Source organism: Cornus florida, unplaced genomic scaffold (genome assembly GCF_030987335.1).
Source record: "Cornus florida cultivar Cherokee Brave unplaced genomic scaffold, ASM3098733v1 CherokeeBrave_3.0.0_Hap2_Chr03, whole genome shotgun sequence".
Classification (NCBI taxonomy): domain Eukaryota; kingdom Viridiplantae; phylum Streptophyta; class Magnoliopsida; order Cornales; family Cornaceae; genus Cornus; species Cornus florida.
The window spans coordinates 41,312,127-41,339,547 of NW_026775573.1; the positions used below are offsets into that span (position 1 = coordinate 41,312,127).

The window sequence follows — 27,421 nt, forward strand, 5'->3', positions numbered from 1 at the left end:
TGATATACAATTATCAAAAACAAAACAGTCGTTACCAAATATGGTTCCGATTTCTACTAAAAATATACTAATACCAAAATAGTTGTTTTCATATCATACCAAACCATAACATATAGCGTTATCGCGATCCAAACTGCCCTTAGAATTAGTTTGGTAATTATTTCTGTTATCAAATAGTTGAAAAATAGAAACAATTGATAAAAGTATTTTTGGTAATATTTGTTGCATTTTGTTCTTGACACAAGAAAAAAATATTTACACTTGTTCTTGTATATAAATTTTTTAAAAGTCAAATATAATATAAATACTAATTTTTTTTACAATTTTTTTTAATTTTTTTTTTGAAATACTGTTCAACAAATTTTAGTTACCAAACATATTTTGTTTCGGAATAAATAACGACACTAAAAATTATTTTTTTTCCGAAATCGAAAATAAAAAATAAAAATGTCGCCAAAATGACCCTAGTGAACCTCAAGGGATTATAGTAGCATACTCTTCCACGAGGTTTATTGTTTACTTTGGACTTTACAGTCCACGACGTTTTTCTCACGCAAACAGTTAATTTATTTTATAAATTGGAGTTTTCTCGCTAAAAATTTTGGTGTCATAACTCTATTACTTTACTTTATTTTATTTTACATGTGATTAATTGATTAATTGTTAAAATAAATAAAGTTAGAAAAACACAAATATGTTTCTAAAATTTTAAAAAAAGATAGAAACATAATGGGAGATGAGAGATGTAGAGAGAAATAATGTAGGTTATTATTGTTATTATTATTTTTTTCACATAACAAACATTGGACAAAGTGTTTCGGTACAAGTTAAAGGGTATATTGGTCACATGAAGCCAAAAATTTTGCCGCAACAGCCTTGATAATCTCTGATTGTTTGGGAAACGGATGACAATGATCGATTTTATACAACACATGAAAACTAAAAAGATAGTTATATGATGAAAACCAAAAATTTTGCCGCAACAGCCTTGATAGTCTTGTAATGTTTTTTTATATTTTTTACTTTTTAAAAATAAAGATAGTTATATCACGAAAAAATGCAATTAAATTGAGAATTTAAAAGGCAATGGACCAATTTTAGAGGAGTAATCTAAACGGTCACCTCACATTCTAAAGGACTACTGCGCCTCTTTGTTATGGGTTTTATTTTAATTCGAAACAAAAAACGTGTTTTGTTATAGGATGTTTTGAATAATATTTGGAAGTATATTTCGTAATGCCTATTTATTATAAAATTTTTAGAAACAAAAATATAAAAATTTATTTTGTTAAAAAGTGTGCCAAGTTAAAAAAATATAATGACTATTTTAAAAATGTCATTCCGAAAATTTTCAATTCCTATACAGAAACACATAAAGACAACAAATTGGTATTATGACCTTTGGCCACACTATTCACAAAATATTTTGACATTATACAAAATAAAATTTTTTTTACCAAATATATTTTTTTCACTGATACAGTAGTACCGGACAAAAATAAAAACAACAAAAACAAATGGCATGGCCTACATGTGTCAATTATGAGATTTTACAAAAGGCCCGATATATATTATTTTTTAATTAAACGGTGGACCCCTTGAAATTATAGTTTAACAAGTAGCAACCTTTTGTGGACGTGGTCGGCGAGACCAACCGCCCGGCCGCCCTTTATCGCCGCCCAGCTGACGTGGAAAAACAACCATTCGTTGGATTCCACCAGACAATCAACGATTTCCTCGGAAAAAATAGGGCTACTAGAACTTTCCATTTGGTCACTTGCCCAAAAACAATAAAAATTCCAAGATTCCCTTTCTCATCTGTGTTTGCCTTTTTCTCAGCATCCAAACAACAGAACATTGAACAAAAGTGAATAATTTGCACTTCATTTCATTTGCATTTCATCTTCATTTAGCTTTATTTTAGCACACCCATACTTTGTAAATTATATATATAACCTTTATGTACATATCTGACACAATATTCTATTTTTCGCATTCATTTCCAGCACTTGCTCTCAAACCTTTGGTCTCTTCACTGTTGCGAGTAAAGTGAGCTTTGCGATCAGATTCATTGTTTCATCAACTCTCCTTAAAAAAAGGTATATAACAGTCTCTTTGAATCTATTATGTTTTATGCAATCTTGCTATTTTTCTTTATATGTTTGATTCTCGGGAAAAATCATTTTTTTCCTTTATTGGTATCTTGTATAAATCGGTATATATATTTTTAATTATAAGTAACAAGAAGGTGTTTTAGCGATCTATATCTGGAATATCTCAAATTTTATTCATTAATTTGTTTGCTCATTTATTTATTTATTTTTGCCCAAATCTATGTGTTGTTTTATGCTTTGTTCCTAAGAAGTTGTAGCAATCAGAATAAAAACTAGTAAGCTTTGATATTTGATAATGGTTTAGAAGTGAGAACTGTGATATATAATAAGATTTTAAGTTATCATTGACAAAAATGAAAAATTGGAATATTATAAGTTGGAGGTTTTGTGGGATTCAAAGTCTTCTAGGTAATATATCTGTGTATAGTTGTGCAGTATATGCTGAATTATACGTGTCTTGATTTGATTTGTGCAAAAATATCAAATTTTCGTGCATTTTTGCACGTATGTAGATGATTAATTGTTTAAGTTACAAAGTATGGGTCAGAAGAAGTCTTGGTAGTGTTCAGTAGGTAAAAATACAGTGTTTTATGCTCACCGTGGCGCTTCGGATATGAGATCTAGCTCATGAGCTTTCAAATATTTATTTATATGAGGAATATTTGATTTAGAAGATAGTAATTAGGTTTTCAACCCTCGGTTGGTTTCCGCACCAGCGATTCTTATATTCACTAGAGGTTGTTATATTATATCCATTTAAGAAGGTGATTTCATCAGGCAGGCCCAACAAAACCCAAAATTGAGCAAATTTGAACCTTTTCCAACCTTTTTTGTGATTGTATTGTAAGATCAAATAGTCTCTTTGATCGTTAGCTTGTAGTCAGTAATTGTGACTTTGTTTTTTGTCCTTTTCTCAAAGGAAGAGCATTGCTATTAAAACCAATGCTTATGCACGTGGTTGATATTTATATCATCTCACATCAGGGACGGACCCAGAAAATAAGGTGGGGGAGGGAGGCAATAATGAAATCTATTAGTAATTTCAGGGGACAATGATGATAAATGTTTTAAAGGGACAGTGTTCACTAGGTAAAAGATCTATTGTTTTGTGCTCTTTGCATGGGCTTTGGAGTCAAGATTGTTAAATCAGATTCCCATGTTGGATCGTTTGTGTGTTGGGTGGGGGTTCAAAATGAAGGAAAAAAGATTAGAAAAAAAAAAATTCTTAAAATAGATAGAGAATTAGTTTAAAACCCACAGAAGTATAGAATTCTGTTATTAACATCTAGAACATGTATGTGTCCACAAATTCATCCAAATAATTGAAATTGACAAATTGTAGCTCAAAAGATAGAGAGAGAGTAAGAGAGAAGAAAAAATAGGGAGAGAGAAAGAGAAGAGAGAAAATGAGAAACTGATAGGAGAATGAAATTTTGAAAAGAAGAATAACAGCGAAGAAAAAGAAGAAGAAGAGAAGTAAATCTCTGTTGTTCCTTTAAATTTACAAAATGAACTTTAGCCTGGAGAACCACAAAAAAACTCTTAAACGTAGCTTTATTTGTTGATCACAACACTTTTTACTTGTTGAAAAGTGCATTACCGTATCAGTTCCGGTAATGATCTTTCCACACAAGACAGCAGGTGAGAGTAGTAATATCCATATTGAAAAGTGCTATTCTTGAAGATTGAATTTTCATTACTACCTATTGAGACTATTGTGTTAAGGGAACTTTTGATATATGAACCAATGCCCATTTTGGTTTCAAGTGAAAGAGATAGGTTGCAGGCCATGGCTTTGATGATAGAGTCAGGATGTATGACTTGTTTTTACTTGTTGAAAATCCTAATTCTGTTAGTTATGAATTTACTACTATCGATTTTGTAAAGTTACTTCCTATTATTTCATACACTATTGAATAGCATCTTTTGTGATTCATGTCTACAGTTGTTTCATTACAGATTGGTTTAGGGTAGCTTTCACATTGATTTAACCATCATAAGAATTTTAATTTGTTCAAGAAAGTACTTCTTTTATGTGTTTTCTAGATTTTGAGGCTTCATTTTTCGTTACTTTAAGACCATTAATTTGTCAAATTAAATGGGTTAAATTTCTCAATTAGTTATCGTACTTGGACTTTTGCATCCTAGTTTGTAATATTTGTTTTTTCTAACCATATATCATCTCCCTATGCAAGGTTATAGAAAATGGCCGAGGAGGATATTCAGCCCCTCGTATGTGACAATGGAACTGGAATGGTCAAGGTTAGTAATTATTTTCTTGCATTTAAAGTTATCTACTTGTTCTTTTCTGAACCAAGGGTCCTGTTGAAATGGCAAATTGACATCTAATGATTTCTTAAAAGCGTTCAGTATTTCCAGTAACAATTAAAGCTGATGATGGAACTTGATAGTTCGGCTTTCACATTATGCTTCAACATGTTTTTATCCCTTTGATGCTATTGGGATAAAAGATAAACTGATTCTATTTACATGGGATGACTTTTGCTTTAGCCACCTATGCTAATGCTTACTTTTTCTCCTGACATATTCAGGCTGGATTTGCCGGTGATGATGCTCCGCGGGCTGTGTTCCCCAGTATTGTTGGCCGACCTCGGCACACTGGTGTTATGGTGGGGATGGGTCAAAAGGACGCTTATGTTGGTGATGAAGCTCAATCAAAAAGAGGTATTCTCACCTTGAAATACCCAATCGAACATGGCATTGTCAGTAATTGGGATGACATGGAGAAGATCTGGCACCACACATTCTACAATGAACTCCGTGTTTCCCCTGATGAGCATCCAGTACTTCTCACGGAAGCACCACTGAATCCCAAGGCTAACAGGGAGAAGATGACCCAAATCATGTTTGAGACCTTCAATGTGCCTGCCATGTATGTTGCTATACAAGCTGTTTTGTCACTTTATGCCAGTGGGCGTACAACAGGTTTGTATTCCTATTTTGTTATCTAGAATTACATATATATTTTTAATAACTTGGCATAATGTGTGTGGAAAATCTTTTACACATTCAACAGAGCCTTGTTAACCACCTGGGGTGAACTATCAAGATCTTTCTATTTTGACTGCTTTTTACTATATGGGCCATCTCATTGGATTAAATTGAGACAATTAATTGAAAAATATCTTGATGGAAAACGAGCTTGAGTTGAGGGGTGGGTCCAGAAGCATTTTGAAATGTAGGGAGATAAATGTTATCCAATGATGTCCCTACGCAGTATTGAAATACTTCGGGAACTACTGAGAACACCTGCTGCTGCCTCTTGCCTTGCAAGGACTTTGTTCCTGAGAGGCTGAGATACAATTGATTTAATTAGTTAAGAAATATACCTGATGCTTTGTAATCACTTGCATACATCGGAAATATTTTCATAAAAAGATTTCATAATTGATGTTTGAATTTTTTTTTTTTTCCTTCCAATTTTTGACTTGCTTATTAACTGGACATTTGGGATTTTGAAAAGGTATTGTTATGGATTCTGGTGACGGTGTCAGCCACACAGTGCCAATTTATGAAGGTTATGCTCTCCCCCATGCAATCCTCCGACTGGACCTTGCTGGTCGTGATCTAACAGATGCCTTGATGAAGATTCTCACTGAGAGAGGGTATTCATTCACCACAACTGCTGAACGGGAAATTGTCCGTGATATGAAGGAGAAACTTGCTTATGTTGCCCTAGATTATGAGCAGGAGATGGAGACTGCCAAGAGCAGCTCTGCGGTAGAGAAAAGCTATGAATTGCCTGATGGGCAGGTGATAACCATTGGAGCAGAGAGATTCCGCTGCCCTGAAGTCCTCTTCCAGCCATCACTCATTGGAATGGAAACTGCTGGAATCCATGAAACCACCTACAACTCCATCATGAAGTGTGATGTCGATATCCGAAAGGATCTCTATGGTAACATTGTGCTTAGTGGGGGATCAACCATGTTCCCTGGAATTGCTGACCGGATGAGCAAGGAAATCACTGCCCTTGCTCCTAGCAGCATGAAGATCAAGGTGGTTGCACCTCCCGAGAGAAAGTATAGTGTCTGGATCGGTGGATCAATATTAGCATCTCTCAGCACCTTCCAACAGGTAACTTCTTGGTCATTCTCTCTCTTTTGATTTCCACCAAAATATGAAAAGGAAATTAGAATTTTACATGATAATGATGAAACGATTGCTAGTTTGTAATGTAGTTAGCTGCCTCGCTTATGCTCTTTAATTGTTGCAGATGTGGATATCCAAGGGTGAATACGATGAATCTGGTCCAGCTATTGTCCACCGGAAATGCTTTTAAGTTGGGCAAAGAGGAGAATTGTGGTAAATTGTCTTCTTCGCCACATCGTATGTGGTCACTTTGGTTGAGTTTTGAAGCTTGTGATATTTTTATAGAGAAGCTTGGAATTGTAAGTTTGGACTATAAGTTATGTATTTTTATAAGTAGGTCTGAGGAGCCAAACCATCATTGGTGATGAGTGGCTGGAAGTGAAACTTAGATAGTAACCTTGTTGGCTTTTATCTTTCAATGTTTCTGTCAGGACATTTTTGGGGAGAGGTGTAATGTTTATTCTCTCTTTTTTGGTCCCATTTTTGGGTCATTTCTGTTTATATTTATTGTACACTTATCAGAAAAATACAATAAATATTGTACTAGCATTTGGTTTCAATGTCAGTTTACAGGGAACCATCCTAAGGAAGGATAATATATTGTTTTTTCACATTTCTTTGCTCCACTAGTCCACTTGGAAACTCCTAAAGATTGTTACATGCCTTTATAACATTTTTTAGTCCTTTTTTTTTTTTTTTGGTTGTTAGTTGTCAGAGTTGTAATTTTTTATTCAGTACCGAGTCGACCAACACTGGGCTTTAGAGCTCGGACTTAGAAAATTACAACTAGAGATTGGTGTGAAATTTTTTGGTATTCGTCTTTGGAGTGTTCTTTTTAATTCTTTTCATAGATTAGTACAAGATATTGTTGGGAATTATGCAAATGTTATTCATATCGCGAAGTTATATAAAGTTGAATGGTTTCGAAGTGTGTTTTTTTTTTTGTTTGGTAAGTAGATTCGAAGTGTTGATAGGTCTGTCTCCCTTTTAAAATTTGAAAAATCAAATTTGATTCCCAGAATTTCTTTCTAAATGCATTTGCATTATCACATTCAATATTGAACCCCTCTTATAACCTCTTTTTATCTTTTGGTTTCAAATTCAACAACATTGTCACCCAGTCTCTCTCTCTTCCCTGTTTAACAACTCATTCTAACAAATCTTTATTGGTCCCAAGATGGAAATTGAAAGTAAAATGAAGGAAATAAAAATAAATTTTTTAAAATTCATTTGGTTAGCATGAATTTTTTTAAAGAAAAATGTAAGAAAGTTAGGTGTAGGAAATAAAAATAAATTTTTTAAAATTCATTTGGTTAGCATGAATTTTTTTAAAAAAAAATATAAGAAAGTTACGTGTAGGATCTCCGTATCTTAAATGAGAGTTAGGTATAGGATCTCCGTATCTTAAATGAGAGTTAGGTATAGGATCCACCATTACATTACTTTACACTTAAACTCTCGGTCAAAGAGCAACATGTAAGCAGCTCGTTAGGCTGCGATAGCCATTGTAGCTAGTCGCAACTGTATGGTGTGGGACTTGCTGAACAAACATAAAAGCCAGCGACCACACACGTGGCCCCAACTTTCTATTTATCTCTCTTCATATTGGTTGAATTAGCACATATGGAGTGCATGGGGCCATGGACAAATGGATATCATTTCTCTATTTGAAAAGCAAGATTGGTTGGTACGCATCTCCACTTTATGAGGTCCACGTCAAAATTTTCACCTATATTATGCAAATGTGGTGAAAGTGAAGAGTGAAAGATCCAAAATGGTGGCTCATTGTTGTAAAAGTGAAGAGGTTGAGGAGATGCCCTATTGTAACGGGTCGAGTCAGGTGCTTCGCGATTCAACCCGAACTCGCAACGCCCTACCTGTGGTCAGGCCACTTGGCCTACCCGGTTTGGCCACCCAAGTGCCTCTAGGCCGAGCGCTGGATTGTCAGGCCACTTGGCCTACTTGGTTTGGCCGCCCAGTCGCTTTCGGACCGAGCGCCGAATTAAGGACTGAGTTTGATTCTGATACCAATTGTAATGGATCAGTTGCTGGATTAACGCCTAACTTATTTATACCTATTATATTTTTCATTTGGATTAAGACAAGACTCTAACCTATTTATCTAACGGAATAGGTTTTTATCCATAAGATATTGTGAATAAACGCAAATATGAATTTCATTTACTAAATTAAAGGGATAAAAATTTTTAGGCTAACAAATAGGTCAGATAATTGATGATAATATATTAAAGTAATATTTGTAGAGAGTTGCGTCAACACCATATCTACTGCATTTACAATTTTAAGTCCAATCAACAACACCATATGTATTCACTTTCGAGAAATTATTAAATAATTTTGGTTTATTTGATACTTAGTAGACTAATTTAATAAAAATCGTCCGTACTCACTTACGAGAAATTATTAAATAATTTTGGTTTATTTGACACTTAGTAGACTAATTTAATAAAAACCGTCCGTTGTAATTTATTAATATATTTTTATATGATTATTTTTTTAATCCGAAAGTCTATATTTAATTAATCTTTAATAAAAACCGTCCCTTGTAATTTATTAATATATTTTTATATAGTCATTTTTTTAATATGAGAATCTATATTTAATTAATAGTGTTAATAATTGAGGAACATTCAAGAGTCGGGTATTCAAACTCATTTCTAAAGAACCCATCACAGCGAATCGACTCTCACCCTATTATGAGTCTTCTCTCTCCCTCTCTCTGTGAAATGTCCAGTAAACCCTCCATACCTCTCCTACCTAACCTCTAATCCGAAACTATAGTCTATGTCCATGCACTGAAGTCTCCCATCTTCCAATTAGTGTGTGAATGACCACCACCAACAAACGCCCAAAATTTTGATCAAGCACCAAAAACAAACATAAATATACAGAAACCCTAGAATGAACTCTACATAGATAATTAAGAGAGAGAACCGATTCAACAACTCTCCCTTTCTCGGCATGCGATGATTCAACGGTATCAACCTATCTATGCAGTTTGATCGAGACTGAGACGATGGCTCTTGGATTTCCCCCATCATACACCAGGTGTGTTATATATATATATGTATGTATATATGTGTATGGGCGATGGTGATAACCAACTCTTAATTATCTATGTAGAGTTCATTCTAGGGTTTCTGTGTATTTATGTTTGTTTTTGTTGTTTGATCAAAATTTAGGGCGTTTGTTGCTGGTACATTCACACACACACGTGTATGGGAGATTCAGATGGAAATGGAAATGGGTCACATGTGTGGGGCACATCCCCTATGACAATGAAATTGGTCCTCACAGAGCAGACCCACAGTATTGTCCTCTCTTTTGTTTTTTTCTTTTCTAACAATTTGCAAGGCAACACATTGTTCCCTTTATTACAAATTTACATCTATTTAAGATGCAACGAACATCCATCATATATATATATATATAACTCTGCTTTCTATCAATATTGTGCTACACATTGCTCCCTTTATTATAACTATTTAAGATGAGATGCAATGAAAATCTATAATATATAGGGCAAAAAAAAAAAAAAAAAAAAAAAAAAAAAACCATCATATATGTAACCCTGCTTTCTACCAATATTGTGCAACACATTGCTCCCGTAAACACAATGATCAACGTGATCCAGCATAGCCGGGTTTCGCCGCCTCCAGGTGCGGTGGCCAATCAGTTTCTCCCCCTCACTTTTTTCGACCTTATGTGGATACCAATCCCTCCTGTCCAAAAGCTTCTCTTCTATGATTTCCATCACTCCAAGTCCCATTTCACAGACTCCCTTATTCCTCTTCTCAAACACACACTCTCTCTCACTCTCAAACACTTTTTCCCTCTTGCTTCTAATCTCATACTTCCCTCATCATCATCATCAAATCCTAGCAAGCCCGAAATTCGTTACGTTGATGGTGACTCTGTTTCACTAACCTTTGCCGAGTCTAGTAACGATTACAATTACCTTACCGGAAATCAACCCCGAAATGCTGATCAATTTTCTCCACTTGTCCCTAAGCTTATGCAAGAGGTGTATACCAACAAAGTAGTAGTTCCACTTGCAGCTCTTCAGGTCACGCTTTTTCCAGAGTCTGCAGGCATTTGTTTCGGCTTCAACTACCACCATGTTCTTGCCGATGGTAAGGCCTTTCAAGGTTTCATGAAGGCATGGGCTTCCATTACTAAATTTGGCAGTGATGCGGAATTGTTGGCTGGTGGATATCTCCCATTTTGTGACAGGACTATGATAAGGGATCGAATTGGGGTAGAAAAGACTTTTTTGAGCCAAGTTTGTGGGCATGAGATTAAACATGAAGACCTGCGTCATCAAACTAGCAACAACAATGTTCGAGCCATGTTTGTCATAGCTCGAACTGATGTTCAACGACTCAAAGAATTGGTTATGGCCCGTCCCACGATACCATTACATGTATCAACATTCACAGTGACATGTGCCTACATGTGGGTTTGCAGTCTGAAGTCCCGAGCAAGCACTAAATTGAACGACAAAGATGTTGATGATGATGAATTAGAGCATTTTGTTTTCCCAATGGATTGTCGAGAACGTTTGGATCCACCCATACTGGCAACTTACTTTGGTAATTGCATCACATTTTGTTTTGCAACCGCAAGACATAGCCAACTAATGGAAGAAGAAGAAGGCTTTTTTGTGGCAGCAAAGTCGATTGGAGAGGCCATTGCCACAAAGGTTCATAATGGTGAGCCAGATGGAGTGTTGAAAGGTTTAGAGACTTGGCTTTCCCAAATTGGAAGTTTGAAAATGGATCGAGTGAGGTCCATAGCAGGGTCGCCCAAGCTGAGACATTACGAACCAGATTTTGGGTGGGGAAGGCCCCAGAAGAACGAAATTGTTTCCATAGACCGTACAGGGTTTTTCTCGATGAGTGAGTGCAGGGATTCTCAGGGAGATGTGGAGTTCGGTGTGTGCTACCCAAAGATCACAATGGATGCTTTTGCTTCAATTTTTGTCCATGGCCTAAAGCTTCTGTAAGCATTTATTTAGTAAGTTCATTTCAATAATCTTCCTTTCGAAGGGGAGATATGAGCTTGCTCATTTGTCCCAATTGTCTATCCGCATCCACATTCTTCTCATTTTCTGTAATAGGATCTTCAGCCTCAATAATAGGTTCTTTAGCCTCGATACTATGCCTGAATTGATTTTTTTTTCTTTACAAAAAAATTTGCTTTTCCATTATCAGTTACTTGAAATACATATTACCCATGTACTTCTGAACAATTTATGAAGTTACACCAAATAGTGTTTTTTTTCTTCTTCTTTTAAAATAAAGTAAAGGAAAATAAATTATGATAATAATGGAATACAGTAAGAAAAGTGGTTCAAGTTTAAGGATATTTTTTCACAATTTTAGATTTTAATTTCTTTTCTCTTATATCACAAATCGGGTTTTGAAATCCAGGGCATGATAGCAGGGCGACATGGAGGCCGGGCAATTTCAATATTCTTCAATCTATTTTTGGATTTTTTATTTTTAGTTTTTTTACTTTGTTTGTTATGAAAAATGGTCATTTAAAATTGTTCATGCATAAATATTATTTATTGATTGATATATGGTTATATGTTTATTTGTGGAATTATTATAGAGTTTGAGAAATTTTGATATATTATTTGTTTGGTACATGATTGATATGTTTCTTGAATTTATGAAAATTTGAATTATGATACATATGTCTATAACAATTTGGGCTTCTGATAATATATGTTTATGAATATAAATTAATTGTATTAGCTGAATATACTGTTATGGATTATTATTGTGACGAGAAATTTGTGACACATATTTATTGAGGAGTATAATTGTGACTAACTACTTGAGATTAGAGTAGGTATGAATTCACATGTGAAAGTAATGAAAACAGAAACATGTGGCTTGAGCAACTGGTGATGTTCTAGTTAGACAAGTTGTAATGTTGAGTTGAATCTTTGTACGTTTATGGGGAGTATGCCCCCGGGTGAGAGTCCTTCAAAGGTGTATGCCTTAATAGGGTGTACGCCCCGCGAGCCCTAAATGGTTTATGTGTTAATAAATACCGCCCCAAGGTGAGAGTCCCTAAAAATATTGATACGTTAAAAGGTTCTCAGTACTACGAGAAAGTCTACAATACCCCCGGAGGTATATTCCCACATGGTACGCTTTTCAATGAATACTCCATATTTTCATTGATCGAGATAAACAGAGAGCATTGATTGAGTGGAATTCCATGTGACGACATACCTCCGGGATATTATAGACTTTCTCTGATACTGTATATGGGTTAGAGTCCCTAAAAGGTTGTGTCAATAGGGGATACTTCCCTTTGGGATGAGAGTTACACATATTTTGATATTGGAATGTTAATATCAAATAAAAGACATTGGTTAGGGACTTGAAGGTTTGGTAATGTACTTTCATTTTACATTTCTATTATCAATGGTTTGTTCTATTTTGTGGAAGTTTTGTATGGTAAACAAGGTAAGTATCTCTGAGTTAGCAACTTTGTATTTTGATTTATTTCTATTAAATTCTAACATGAATCATTGGATAATATTAACACACTTTTGAACTGTATCATGAGCTCATCAATTTTTTAATTTTTAAACATTGAAACTATCATCTATGATGGATTGAAGAGTAAAGTATGGAAGGTTTTCTTTTAAATTACAGTTCTTGTAATAATGATATTTTATTTATTTATTTTCCTAGCGCTTGCATGTTAATTATTCTTAATTTATATGCAAACTTGGATAATTTATTAATTTGTCATGTGTTTTAGGTTAGATATTTTAGAATAGAGTTGTGTTTAACTACTTGAGTTGTGTAAGCTTACCTCAATATTTTTACGATCTCCAGATCTGTTCCAGTGAGGTGATTAAAGAGGAATGGAAAGTACTTGATTCACGACGCTTCCAACGTGCTTACTTGATCTACCTGAGTAGAGATTGCAAAAATGCTATGATCTACGTAAAATTTATTTTGGCTTATAATAATTTTGAAAATGTAAATTATACAGTTTGGTTAATAGTGCAATATTTGTAAGTTCATTGTACTTCATAAATTGAAACTCCATAAATTAGCATATATTTGATGGATATCAGTCATGAATGGGAACTCTTTTTAATTCTAGAATTTTGGATGTTTGCTGATTATGAGGCGAAATTTCAAGATATTTGTAAATGGTTTCTCAATTCATTCCAAAAGCTAATCTTCCAAATGAAAGAATTAAGAATTGACCTCCTCAGAAGGTGAAATTAATCTTACAGCATAACTGTAGGAAATAGTGAAATTTGGAAGCCTCATAAGAGTTTTCGTCGTATTGGTTGATATGCGATCTTTTTTCAAGTTTAACCCTTTTTCAAATCTGAAATGCTACTTATATCGGTCACTTTATACCGATTTTGTCCGAGTCCGCGAATTATATCAGCCAATTTACACCGACTTTGTCCGAATCCGTTATATTGCGACCGTAACCGATACTGCGTACCATGCATAAGACACCATAACAAATGGGTCCAAACAACTAAAAGACCCTAATGAATGCACCCAACTGCAAGTACACAATTGTCTAACCCAATCATTAGGGCAACCAACGGGCAGTGGCCTAGCGGTATTAGTATCTTACCTCCCAAAGGGAGGTCAGGAGTTCAAGTATTAAAAGAGACAAGTGTGTGTGAGAACTAATTAGGAAAAAACAAACCCAATCATTGGGGCATATGATTTCTTCCTAGTTGTTAGAGGGAAGGGAAGAATGCAAGTCTCGAACACAAGCTCTCAAACCCAATCACTTGAACAACCCGACACTTGCACCCAATATTCTAATTCAATCTATTAATTTCGCAACAAATCACCAGGAAAAAACCACCTCAGAATCGAAATTAATCTTTTATATAAAGCACAGCCTTCTAATTTTTCTCATAATTACTCATAGACTGATGAACCAAAGCTATTTTGTTCATTCACATATTAATCACTCAAAAGAAAGGCAGACTGAAAAAAGCATAAAGGCCCGTTTGGCATGCGTTTTATTTTAGGCGTTTTGTTTTTGGCTAAAACAGAAATAGCGTTTTTACTATTAGAGTGTTTTGGCAAAAATAGGAAGCACGTTTGGGAACGATGTTTTGCTGTAGAAATGTCGGAAACAAAAATATGCAAAACACGTTTGGTAAGTCATGCGTTTCAAGAATTTTAAAAACAAAATATGTTTGGTAACTCCAACTGTTGTAAACAAAATCAAACAGAAATAAAAAATATGTTTGGTTATCATTATTTTTAATTTATTTTTATAAATTTTAAATTTATTTATAAATTTATTTCTATATAAATAGTCTATATATTTTTAATAAATTTATTAAAATTTGAACACACAAACATATATATATATATATATATATATATATATATATATATATATATATATATATATATATATATAACCAAAGTGTAATTACAGAAGCAACTGCTTTAGCGAAAATGTAGAATGTTAGTTCTAATAATTGAACCAATAATTTCAACCATTTTGCATGTTATCTTGATCTGAAACTACACTTCAAGTTATTTGAAATTTTTTGGTATAGTATGTTCCTTTGATGATGATTGTCCATAGGTTTGTATTTCATTCATTTTGCTCATTTTTCGCATTAGCAAAAGAAGAAAAAAAAAATACTACACAGCTCTGATAATAATTTTCGACTCTTGTAAGTCTACACTGGTGGGAATTTAACTCCAAAATACAGATTCTTGCCTTCTCTTTTGTAAAAAAATGTAAACCCCCACCAAATTATATATATATTAATTTTTGCAATAACCTATTTACAAGTTATTTGCAATAACCTACTTCAAATTTATTATCATTATACCTATATAGTCCAATTCAATATTAAAAATAAATAATCTCTAGTCACATTTTACTATACTACATGAGAGTCAACATTTGTAAAAAAATTTGCAATAACCTATTTATAAGTTCTTTGCAATAACCTACTTCAATTTTATTATCATTATACCTGTATAGTCCAACTCAATATTAAAAATAAATAATCTCTAGTCACATTTTATTATACTACATGAGAGTCAACATTTGTAAAAAAAATTTGCAATAACCTATTTACAAGTTCTTTGTAATAACCTGCTTCAATTTTATTATCCTGATACCTGTATAGTCCAACACAACATTAAAATAAAAACAAACTCAATTGAAAGCATAATTGAAATAGAGTGTATAACATTTACAAGTCCTGAAATATTCAACCAACAAATTAAACACGTTTAAGTTGTACATAAAATGTTTGGAACAAAGCATTAACAATATGTAGTTGTCACTAAAAATTAATAAGAAGTTCATAAAGTGGATAACAATGGCAACGACACATCATCTTCATAACAGCACATGTGGCCTTCAAGAGAGCATCAACACACTTCATATCTGCAATAATAACATTTAAGTTGAATTATATATCTGCAAAAAATATTTATATTACATATATATATTGCAAGCTCACAATAGCAACAAATATATTACATATAAAAGAAAAAATATACCATCACCTTCAGAAGGATCAAGAGTGCTGGAATTCCAAATCTGATCAGCAATAGTATTACGCAATTGATCCATTTCTCGAAGCTGAGCCGAAGGCACATGCTCAATAATCTCATCATCTTCACCATCACTTTGAGGAGGATCATTACCATCAAATATGTCATCAGGCTGATGCTGATTTTTGATAAAATTATGTAATGTGCAACAAGCCATTACAATCAATACTTTTGTTGAAAACTTATAAGGAGGCATTGCCCTCAAAATAGCAAATCTCATCTTCAATAACCCAAAGCATCGCTCAATTATATTTCTCAAAGATGAATGCCTATGATTGAACACTTCCTCCCGACCACGAGGTTGTCTAGTCCTACGGTATTCCTGAAAGTGGTAAGTATGACCTCGAAATGGGGCCAAATAACCAAGCTTATTGGCATACCCTGAGTCCACCAAATAATACTTACCTGCCATGTTTAGAATACATAAAGATATATACAGTATGATAAACTAACCATATATTAAGTGAATTTATAAAAAAATATTACCTGCTGGTGGAGCTGGAAAGTTCATTGCCTCATTTTCAGTACACTCATTTAGGATTCTCAAATCATTAGCTGAGCCTTCCCACCCAGCTAGCACATATGTGAACCTCATGTCAAAGTCACATACAGCCATTACATTTTGTGTGGTATAACCCTTTCTACCACGAAATGGAAGTTGTGTACTTGCTGGCAGAGTTGTAGGAATGTGGGTTCCATCTATAGCTCCCACACAATGCCTGAAGTAAGGGTTAAACCTAGAAGACTCTCTAATCTTATTCGGAATCATAGAAAAATTAGGAGGGGTAATGATATGGGTGCCCAACTGACATACTGCATGCAACACAGCATGGAAGTGTCTAGAAATGGTTTCAGTGGAGTGTTGAAATCTCTCTGCTACAACACGATTCCTTTGATTATGAGATAAAGTGAGCAAAAAGATTGCCACTTGTTCATAAATAGTTAAAAATTTAGAATCCTTCAGCCCTATACCTTTCAGGGTACTACACAATATTCTAAAAACTTCAGGGCACATCCTAAAATTTTCATAACATCTTTCTCTATGGCCGTTTAAAATCTCCATAACATATGTTTCCCCTTGTAAAATGGAATCCCTACAACGCCTCTTTTGATAGAAGTTCTGCTCTTCTAAAAGAGCAGCAAATATTAAGACACTCTCATTATCCTCCTCATCGTCAGATAATTGAATTATTCTTCTTATATTGTTCCACACATCCATTGCCCTATTTAAAGATTTAATACAAGCAAAGCATTTAAGTTAATAAGCAAATCAATTAAATAATAAACAAAACATTTAAATAATAAAACAAACATTTAAATAATGGTATTAAAGTATTTGAGTACTAACAGGCATCCAAGAAATAAAAGTATTTAAGTTATTATAGCCATCCAAATGTGAGATAATAAAAGTATTTAAGTTATTACAGCAATCCAAATGTGAGATAATAAAAATATTTAAGTTATTACAGTAATCCAAATGTGAGATAATAAAAGTATTTAAGTTATTACAGTTATCCAGATGTGAGATAATAAAAATATTTAAGTTATTACAGTCATCCAAATGTAAGATAATAAAAGTATTTAAGTTATTACGGTCATCCAAATGTGAGATAGTAATAAGTTAAATGATGACACAAAACACAATCATCCATAAAGAAAAACTCAAACATTCAGTGCCCAACCAATTCTTACATCCTCAGGTGCCGAAAGAAAAAATTTCTGCCACTTCTCAGAATCATGTAATAACTTCGATACCTTAGCGAATTGGGCCATCTCAATTTCAGGTATTTTTTGTAAAAGGAGCATGGAGGCGTCAAACATTTCATAATCTCTATCCTTTTTTGAGGGAGATAGAACTTCATCATCTCCTTTCTCACATGAAGATACACGAGTAGAAGTAGAAGATGCTTTAGCTGCTTTCTCTATTGCAGCTTCCATTCTCTCAGCTCTCCTCTCAGAATTCTCATTCATGTTTGACAAGAGTGCAGCTATACCAGGAGATAAAGCATCTCTTTTGGCTTTACCTTTACGTAAAGGTGGGGGACTGACCTCACAACCCTCTTCCTCATCATCGTCATCATTGGGAGTGGGCAAAATGATTGTGGGTGGTGCTGTAGTGGATGGGTGGGCATGCATCCCTCTTGCATATGTGTCCCCAAATATAGTCGACATCTTGTCAAGATGCTTACATCCATACTTTTTATACTTATTTGCATTCGTAACAACCTACAAATTTTGTTACAATATTAACCACATAACCAATAATATACAAGATTTTATTATTTATTTATGACTAATAATTAAATTACTAACCTTGCACAACCTGTCCCATCTCTCTTCCTCAACTATAACCATGCCCGTCTCATGGTTATATCCCACGCCAGTCTCTGATAATAATTTCTTAAACTCAGTGTAAATTTTCCTTAAACCATTAAACTTATTCCGAAGTTGGGTTAAACCAAATTTTCTCCCCGTTTGAACATTCATTTGTTTGACTAAATTACTCCAACCACTTTTACTAAATGTTGTGCCACTACGATTATTAGCCTTAACTTCTTCCACCATAATATTCACGAATTTTTCAATGAGTGACTCATCCCATAACAATTTTTCATCGTTCGTAACTTCAACCACTTCTTCAACTGTGAGAGAATCACCGCATTGTTCCATATTCTCAACATTCATATTCATCTAACATATTAATAACAACACTATAATTAATAACAAAAAAAAAAAAAAAATATTAAACTAGGAAAAACTATTGATGGTATTAAAGTTACTCTATCACAACTGCTGATTCATGAATGTTTAACCTATTAGAATATGTTTATTCCCCTTTTATACATTTGCTAGAAAGAGCTTATGATTTTAAGTTTTACTTAGTTCCTAGAAAACGTACATATAGTTAATATGGCATAAGTGCTGGAGAAGTTCACACATTTAATAAAGAGTACTGAATCAAAATATAAAAAATAAAGAAACACAATTTCAACTATGGGTAATCAAGAACAACACAAAACATTAGTGGTAAACTAAACAGGATTATATCATGACACTAAGCAATAGATACAATCTAACTACATAGAAATAAAAAGATGAAAATGAGTCTAATTTATGCTTAAAAATTAAAAAATAATAGGTGCATAACAATAGGAATCGAAACAGTTCTCCAAGCCAAACCTTATCTAGATAACCCACTTAGTTAAAATAACACATACTCCTGAACAAAAAGATTAGATGAATATAAATCACTATTCTCATAAGTGTTTTTTTTAAACTAATTTCTATTTTTCATAGTAAGGGTGTACAAGTGTACAACATGGAAGATAAAATTAAAGAAAATAATACAATAATTTATTGTACTATATATACTATACTTACTGTATGTTATGTACACATCAAGTCTTGAGTATTTACTTTTGAAAATTTTACAAAATCAACCTCTTCAAACCCAAACGATTCCGAACTTGAAATTACAAAAAAAATTATTCAATATTCTACATGCAATTCAATAAACACGCATATATCATCTAGTATTCAAATTTTCGATAAATACTTAAGTTCTTAAACAATTACAAAGCTAACCATTGTCATCTTTAAAGTTAACCATTGATCTTGAATTTGAACCAAAGACAAAAGGTGACTATAACAAGACCATCTTGCAATCAATCATAAAAAATGATATCAAAGTCATGAATTCTCTTTTCCCAAATTGGTAAATGAATTCTTCCTCACACAATTGGCACCCACAGAGTGTCACATATTTGTGATTTAGGCTGATTTCATTACCCACATAAAATTACTTTATGACAAGTGAGAAATTAGGCAGAAAGTTTAATAAGTTATTAATATGCTGCATCTATATATTGTATATTGGAAAGAAAGAAAACCACAATTAGAGAGAAGTTGTGAAAGTATTTTGGCGAAAACCACAATTAGAGAGAAGTTGTGAAAGTATTTTGGCCCAATACCATTCATAATTAAAAAAAAAAAAAATCCACACACCATATGAACCCCCCAAATAGAAATTATAGAGCAAAATTAGCACAAATCAATCTTTATGCAACATTCAATCTTTATGCAGCAAACTAGTTATCCAAACACAAACAAACAAATTCACCAATAAGATTTCCATCAAAACTAGAATGATTAAAAGAGGAAAAGGAAGAAAAAAACAAAAAAAAAGTGATTCAAAAAGTTCTCTAATTAGATAAACTAAAACCCCAAAAATATTATAGGAAACTTCAAAGACAGAAACATAGCAAAATTCTGTAAATGAAATGTAAATGTGTTATAAATGAAATGAAATTCAATTATAACACACCAAATAACATATTACCATTTGCTTAGAGAAAATTATATATTCAACATATTTCAGCTTCCAACACGAACAAAAAACATAGAAAAAGGAAGAAGAAAATCAATTACTGGTCTCATAAAATACTACAGTGAATTTAAAAATTCTCTTAATTAGATAAATTAAGACCATCTTTAAAAAATTATAAGAAAAATTCAACGGCACAAATACACCTAAATGAAAAAATAATAGTTAATTACACTATAAATATGCATAACTCATCTATATATGTGTGCAAAAAAATTAGAGAAGAGAATTCATATAAAGTAATTACGTGATTTATTCTTATTAAAAATGAAATATTTGATTAATTATCATACAAATTAATGTGCATAAAAAATATGTATGCAGATGGATACACTTTGTAGAGTGAAAAATCTTTCATTCATTATTCATTAAATAAGTTTATAATGACTAGGAATTTAGATAGACTAACAGCCTTTAATTATATTAAAAAATGTTACAAACTAATTAGTATATATATATATATATATTTACCAATAATTAGTATATATTATATTAGTTAAAACATAAGAAATAAAATTTCTATTGACATTTTATATAGTAGTATAGAGAGATATGGTATTGATGTACCTAAAATTGTTGGAATTTTTTTTCTCTCTAAAATTGTTGGAATGACTAAAGAAAATCATAAGAATATTTTCTAATTTGCATCCATAAATTTTTATGACCATTAGAAGAAAAAATGAAAAAGTTCAAAATAATAAAATGTGAATTACAAAAATATTACAGTGTTCAATATTCACATTACCTTTTCTTTATGAGAAATTGAGAACCGACCACTGCAATTCCTGTATTCGTTACAACCATTTTTAAAGCTTTATTGCAATTTAAGTTCAGTTTTTATGAGACTGCAGATTAATGTATATGTAAAATTGTATATTGCCATTCCCTTTATTAATTAGATGAAATAAGCTCTCTGATCCTTTCATTTTCTTTAAACTTACAAAACCAAGAATCATTTTCCAAAGCTTTACATATTTCTTCAACATTTTCCTCTGTAAGTGGCCTACTCTTATATTGTATTTTGTTCTAATTTATTAATTTATCAGTTTTGGGGTCCTCAATAGAACTGTTTCTGGATCTTTATTACTTGTTAGTAGTCCACCTTGTATATAGCACTGAGAGTTGAATTTTGTATGTGCGTGTATATATACATTAATATATATATATATATATATATATATATATATATATATATAAATATAGACATATTCTTACATCTAATCAAAGGAAGATCTGAACAGAATGCAAAAAAAAAAAAAAAAAAAAAAATTAAATAAAAAGAAAAAAAAAAAATCACTGAAGATCTGGATCTAGGAAGGCAGTGAAAAATTTAGGGCTTTAGGCCAATTTCTAAAGATGAGACGAGCTAGGGAAAATCACTGAATATAGTTCTTATGGAGTAATGAGAAGCACAGTTTTTTTGTTTCACAACTAAATCGAAGACACAGTCTTTAAAGAGGAGAGAAATAGAAGAGAGAGTACTCACCACAGTTCGTGCTTTCGATTTTGTGCTTGTTAACGACTTCGTGCTTGCGATTCCCTTTCGTCGCCTCCTAAATCATCTTCTCTAGGGTTTCAGATTCCCTTTCACCTCCCAAATCGTCTCCCAAATCGCTTCTCTAGGTTTCAGAGGAGAGAGAAAAGATCGGGCCAAAATGTTGCAGACGACGTTTTAAAGTTACTTCCTCCGCTACAGTTCAAGACCCAACTTACTTCAAGCGCTACAGTTCTTTTTATTGGGCTACAGTTCAGAAACAACAAAAAACACCGAAATGGTGTTTCAGTTTTGGACCAAAATTGTGCACTGTTTAAAACAATATTTTTGTACTGTTTAAAACATAACAAGGGCTACCAAACATGTTTTTGGGCCTGAAATGGAGCCCTGCAACAAAAACACTAAAGTAAAATACATAACAAACAGGCCCTAAATCAAATAGAATCACATGAGAAGAGAACTTACAAAGGCGCAAGTGAAGATCAATTCTTAATTGAAATTCTTCTTCCCAAGGAGTTCTTTTTTAGTCTCAATTCTTACAATTTTCGATGGATTGCTTCCAATCAGCTAGCAAGTTTGTCACAATTGTATTTGTTTGCACCCAAACTGACCCTATGGCTAGAAATGGAGTTTAGATCCTATGGGTCTGTTTGATTAGATGGAAATGAATACCGGAAAGTGATGGTACAAGAAAGTGAACTAAGGAAAGGAAAACAAATTTTCTAAGATTGATTTGATTAGCATGAATTTTTTTAAGAAATTTGTGAGCAAATCTCATTTCTTAATTTGTAGAGCATAAAAGTTAATAGAAATCTTATGATTTATCTATAATGTCCATTTGTTGTTTTAATTAAATGTGACAATAGGTCTAAATTAATTTAAATTTAATAAATATTTTTATTTTTTAAAAATAAAAGTAACATAAGAATCTAAAAAAACAAATTTTTGTAAGATACCTACATAACTATTATAACATTCTTATAAAAAAATTATGCATAAACACAATTTATTTTAGAAAGTGAAAAGCGGGGTATAATTGGAATTTCATATAATTTTCTCAAGAACGCAAACTTTTCTTGTTATTTTTGTAGGAAAATTTTGCAGAGTCAGTTATTTAAGAAAATATGCCGCACAGCTTAAAAGTGTCCAAATTTTTTAGGCGAAAGGGATGTTGCTTAATGCTCATCGTAGAAGAAGATAAGTGATTTTAGGTTTTAACAACATTTTGTTTGTAATCATCCCAAATTAAACCCGTTGATTGGATTTCTATGTTACCCTTCTCCTTTTTCCTGTTGCATTTTTGTTCGCTCTTTGAGTTGTTGATCAATGAATTTTTGTTTCTAGTTAATAGCATGTCTCACCATTTCAAGTAGTATTTTTCTCTCTCTCTCTCTCTCTCTCTCTCTCTCTCTCTCTCAAATAATGTGAATACAAATAATATTTAACAAAATTTAAAAACAATATGAGCGGTATAGTTCATTATCTTGCAAAATTACTATAAATTTGGAATAATTTGTGCGAGATTTCTAATCTCATTTTCATAAATATTTTATTTTCCTAAATTATTCATTTTATATTAGATTTCTCGGCCCTATGGATGTTCTTACCTCCCTCGATGTAAGATCTTGGGTCTCTACCACCATTTCAGGAGGTGGAGTTCGAATCAATTATGGGGAAGCAGAGATTTTGGATTCAGAGTCCAAGGCTACTGGTATCTTAACATTTTCAGCACTCATGATGGGATAAAGTGGAAAAGAGAAAGACGAAAAACTGACATGAGATAATCGAGAGAGAATCGATAGTAGGGAAGGAGATCAAAGAGGACGATTGACGACAGAAGAGAACCCTAATCTTGTTATAGCGAAAGAAGTAGAACCGATTTAATTAAGACTAGTTGTCTTTTCGATTGCCCGCGAACTCCCATATACACACTTAATTCCCTTCAAAATATGAACCGTTACCCAATTTAGGAGGGAATTGGGGGCAATGTGTGAAGGGAAAAATCTCCCTCCAATGAGAGTATGACACATCAACTTATGGGTGCCATCTTCAAGTACACCATACGGGCCAATATGCGAAGGAATCATCGGCCCAAGAAGTAGAGTCCAACGTTAAAGCCCGTAAGAGGATGGATACAAGCGATGGTGCTACATCTCGGGTTTTGATCCAACATCACTTAGGAACCTAGGCCCGCTTCCATCGTTCGAAACAAATATAAGGGGGAATGGGAGTGTGGTCACGGTTCTTTTATGTAAAATATGTGTAATTATACAAGGAAACAAATATAACATGGAAGGAACTTGGTGGACAAGCAATGCGAGTCTTAAACCAATTCAACCTTTGTAATTTATTATAAATAGAGGCAAGGTCCTCACAATAAAAGTGATGATAAAATTCTACAATTATTTTCTTTCTTTAAGTTTATGTTTTCTTGAGTGTGTTGCAATAGTTTTCTTTGACTTTTCCTAGTCAAGCAGATTTTTGCACCTACATATGTCTACCAAATCGGAATACATCATTTCAGGTTGTTAAGGTTTATTTTATTTTATTTTATTTGAATGAAACTTAGTTTATTGAATGATGTATTTTGATTTGACGGGCATACCAAGCTCACCCAATATTTATTCCATTTTTTTATTTTTTGATTTCGACTTCAACACTTTCACTCATTCTCTCTCTTTTGTATCTTTCCACCAATTCTCTCTCTTTTGTATCTTTTGTTTTTGTTTTCCCTTCCTTTTATCTTTTGGTTTAACAATTCATTCTCACCTACAAAACCACATACACTTCTACAAATGAGTTGTACTCGCGCGTGTCGTGTTCATGTTGGACACCGACACTCTATGGATATTCCTTGGACACGTCTCCGTATACGTGCCCGTGGAGGGAAAATTATCCTCCAATCATAAGGCAGCACGTGTTTGCCATTATGTAAAGAAATAAGCCCAAGGAAACAGAAGCCAAAAATCCAATTACAAAGCTCAAACCAAAAAGATCAAGGAATGCCTCATATACCAAACATGGCCTTAAACCACCTCTTATTATTTTGATGATAACAAACAAAGATAATAAGTACTTTTAACATATCTCCATTTGATATGTAGTTAAGAATGAGCACAAGCAGAAATAAAGAACAATGGCATGGACTCATTAAAGAAGGGATGACAAATGGAAAGCCTCTCTTCTATCCACATGGGTAGCTTTGAAATGGTGAGAGTAGATTAAATGTAAGGCAAATAGTATCACTTTGGTTTAAAGCTCAAAATGCATTTCATTCATCATACAAACTATAACTTTTGTCACTTGAACTGACCGAACAGATGCTCAATATGACCAAACAAATAGCCTTATTAAAATGACAAATCTTATATGATGTGATTAATCACTTCATGCATATAACCGATCAGATGATCTCAAGTGATCGAACAGATCGCTTCATGTTAATGATAAGATGCATATGACAATGAGTTTTGAAGGTTTCAAAAATTATCATATAACTGATCACTTTGTTCATATAACCGATCAGATGATCTCAAGTGATTGAACAAATCACTTCATATTAACGATAAGATGGAGAAACCAGTAGGTCTGGAAAAACTGAAAGTTTTCATATGACCTATCAAATCATTTATATAACCGGTCAGATGGGTTCAAAACTTAAAAGTGCAGGGAAATAGGATCTCATCCTATCGATCACATTGTCAATCTTACTGATCAGATACTTCAACTATCCAAACAAATGAAGCATATGTTCGATCACTTGACTTTAAGTGACTACACAGATGAACCATATGTTCGATCAGATGGGCAAAAATTCAGGATAATTTTTTGCTGAAATAGTATTTTTGGCAAGCTTTGAAACCTAATCCAATGCTGTTTAAACCTCTATATAATATCTTCAAGGTTTTTATTTTAAATATGCGATTCATATCAGAGAGAAAAACCTTATGATCGAAAAAGGAACTTACATAGATCATTGCTTCATTCATATCATTTGAGCTTTAACCTCTGTGTTATATGCTATATTTGCTATAAGTTTGTGAGCCTTGATATGCGCATCAAATCTAAGAGTTTTCTTTTACCATTATTTCAAACATCTTTGTAAGGGTTGGTGTAACTCAGCAAAAGTCTAAGAGAGGATTGTTCTTTTAGCAAGAAGTTTTAGAAGCGGTGTGCTTCTTGTATCGGTTTGCTTTCTACCTTTAAGGAGAAGCCTTATTGGGTTTTTGGAAAGTCTCAAGAAGGATCTTAAGCCGAGGAGTAGGAATTTCCGAACCTCGTTAAATCTTGGTGTTCTGAGTTTGCTTTCTCTCTCTCTACCCTTTTACTTTATTATTCAAATATTATTGCATATGCTGCTTATCTATTGACATGTTTTCAATAAATCATTTATTATCTATCTTATATAATCTTTGAATTGAATTATTTGGTATCGTTTTACTTAGACTATTTTCACCCCCTCTTCTAGAGTCATTTACTGGGTAACACATGTCTTGCTAATAGATTCTGCATGAAAAGGAAACAGCTATATATCTGGAAGAGATTTATATCATAAGAAGGAAAGTCCTAAAAGGACTCCTTTAGGGTTTCTATACATGCTATATGTATGGGCAAAGGACCTTAATGAAACAAAGTTGTTCACCGCCTATGCATTCTTCTCATTTCTTAATTTTGAGTGTTTCCCATCGTTTTCCATCTTTTCATTGATCATTCTTGAGTAAGATTCTTTGACCGGGCATTGGTGTTCGGTTTAAGATTTTGTTCACTTACAGACTACAGTGTCCGTAAATAAAAATTAAATTTTATTATTTTAGATATATATATTTTTTTCAAAGGCAAGAAAGATTTCATTGATTCAGAGGAAAGCACATTACATGTGTTGGCAGTCCAACAAGGCTACTTCTTAAATCACTTTAGGAATAGCAATATCAAACAATTTATCACTTTTCTCTTTCAAACCCAGGTGACTCAATACATGAGCTACTGAGTTAGCCTTCCTACCAACCCATTTCAAGGATATCCTTTGGAATTGGGTAAGCATAAAACTAATATCTTCCCAAATATCAGCTATGCAACTTTGAGAATTCTTTGATTCAAGGAGAACTTTACAATCACCCTCAACAATTAATTCAGTAAAGCCCCATTCCAAACTCCATTTGATTGCCTTCCTAGCTATTACAGCTTCAACCATAAGAGTAGAAGTCATGTTTGGTAATGAATAGATGGAAGCTTTGACAATGCACCCTTCTGAATTTTGAACAACAAATCCTCCCGTGGCTTCTCTAAAATGAGTAATAAAAGAAGCATCAAAATTCGACTTATGTATACCAATAGGTGAGGCTGTCACGCCTCTGTTTTAATTGTAATCAGGCTACTACAATGCATGGACTGAGCTTCCATTATTTTCTTAAACTCATCCCACTGCTTCAACGCAAGAGAAAGAACCTTTTGTTCAGTCATGACATTTTCTTCATAAATAAAAGCGTTTCTAGTTTTCTACAAATACCAAATGATGTAAGCAATTAAACTTAACATATCCATCCTCATGTTAGAGTGTTGAAGCGCTACAACAATATTTGAAAACCATGAAGACCATGTTGGACAAGGGATTTGTTCAACTAACACCCTCAAAGGGCTTAATCTCTACACGTTTTGAGCAAAAGGGCAAAACAACAACAGATGATCGACATTT

At 33.1% G+C, this 27,421-nt stretch overlaps 4 protein-coding genes across 7 annotated transcripts; 2 read left to right on the forward strand and 2 right to left on the reverse strand.

The window, feature by feature from the left end:
• The first annotated feature begins 1,788 nt into the window (after positions 1-1,788).
• On the forward strand, positions 1,789-6,840 carry LOC132300356 (actin-100). Of its 3 annotated transcripts, XM_059797390.1 has the most exons (6): positions 1,789-1,867; positions 2,007-2,099; positions 4,310-4,376; positions 4,667-5,060; positions 5,599-6,212; positions 6,352-6,840. In XM_059797390.1, the coding sequence occupies exons 3-6, from the start codon at positions 4,320-4,322 to the stop codon at positions 6,415-6,417; spliced, it is 1,131 nt and encodes a 376-aa protein (XP_059653373.1). In that variant the 5' UTR covers positions 1,789-1,867; positions 2,007-2,099; positions 4,310-4,319; the 3' UTR covers positions 6,418-6,840. The 3 variants fall into 3 exon arrangements, with proteins under 3 accessions (XP_059653373.1, XP_059653372.1, XP_059653374.1); XM_059797389.1 differs by lacking the exon at positions 1,789-1,867 and having other exon boundaries at positions 1,966-2,099; XM_059797391.1 differs by lacking the exon at positions 1,789-1,867 and having other exon boundaries at positions 1,966-2,099; positions 4,317-4,376.
• Positions 6,841-8,892: 2,052 nt separating this feature from the next.
• On the forward strand, positions 8,893-13,387 carry LOC132300357 (malonyl-coenzyme A:anthocyanin 3-O-glucoside-6''-O-malonyltransferase-like). 2 transcript variants are annotated; one of them, XM_059797393.1, is made up of 3 exons: positions 8,893-9,296; positions 9,431-11,264; positions 13,112-13,387. In XM_059797393.1, the coding sequence occupies exon 2, from the start codon at positions 9,865-9,867 to the stop codon at positions 11,251-11,253; it is 1,389 nt and encodes a 462-aa protein (XP_059653376.1). In that variant the 5' UTR covers positions 8,893-9,296; positions 9,431-9,864; the 3' UTR covers positions 11,254-11,264; positions 13,112-13,387. The 2 variants fall into 2 exon arrangements, with proteins under 2 accessions (XP_059653376.1, XP_059653375.1); XM_059797392.1 differs by having other exon boundaries at positions 9,431-11,249.
• Positions 13,388-15,576: 2,189 nt separating this feature from the next.
• LOC132301502 (protein ALP1-like) lies at positions 15,577-17,069 on the reverse strand. Its single transcript, XM_059798751.1, has 3 exons — positions 16,337-17,069; positions 15,797-16,255; positions 15,577-15,680 (listed from the first exon to the last, which is right to left on the reverse strand). The coding sequence occupies exons 1-3, from the start codon at positions 17,067-17,069 to the stop codon at positions 15,577-15,579; spliced, it is 1,296 nt and encodes a 431-aa protein (XP_059654734.1).
• Positions 17,070-17,512: 443 nt separating this feature from the next.
• On the reverse strand, positions 17,513-18,535 carry LOC132301503 (uncharacterized). The gene is made up of 2 exons (XM_059798752.1): positions 18,164-18,535; positions 17,513-18,076 (listed from the first exon to the last, which is right to left on the reverse strand). Exons 1-2 carry the CDS (start codon positions 18,533-18,535, stop codon positions 17,513-17,515), a joined length of 936 nt encoding a protein of 311 aa, XP_059654735.1.
• Between the last annotated feature and the right edge of the window lie 8,886 nt (positions 18,536-27,421).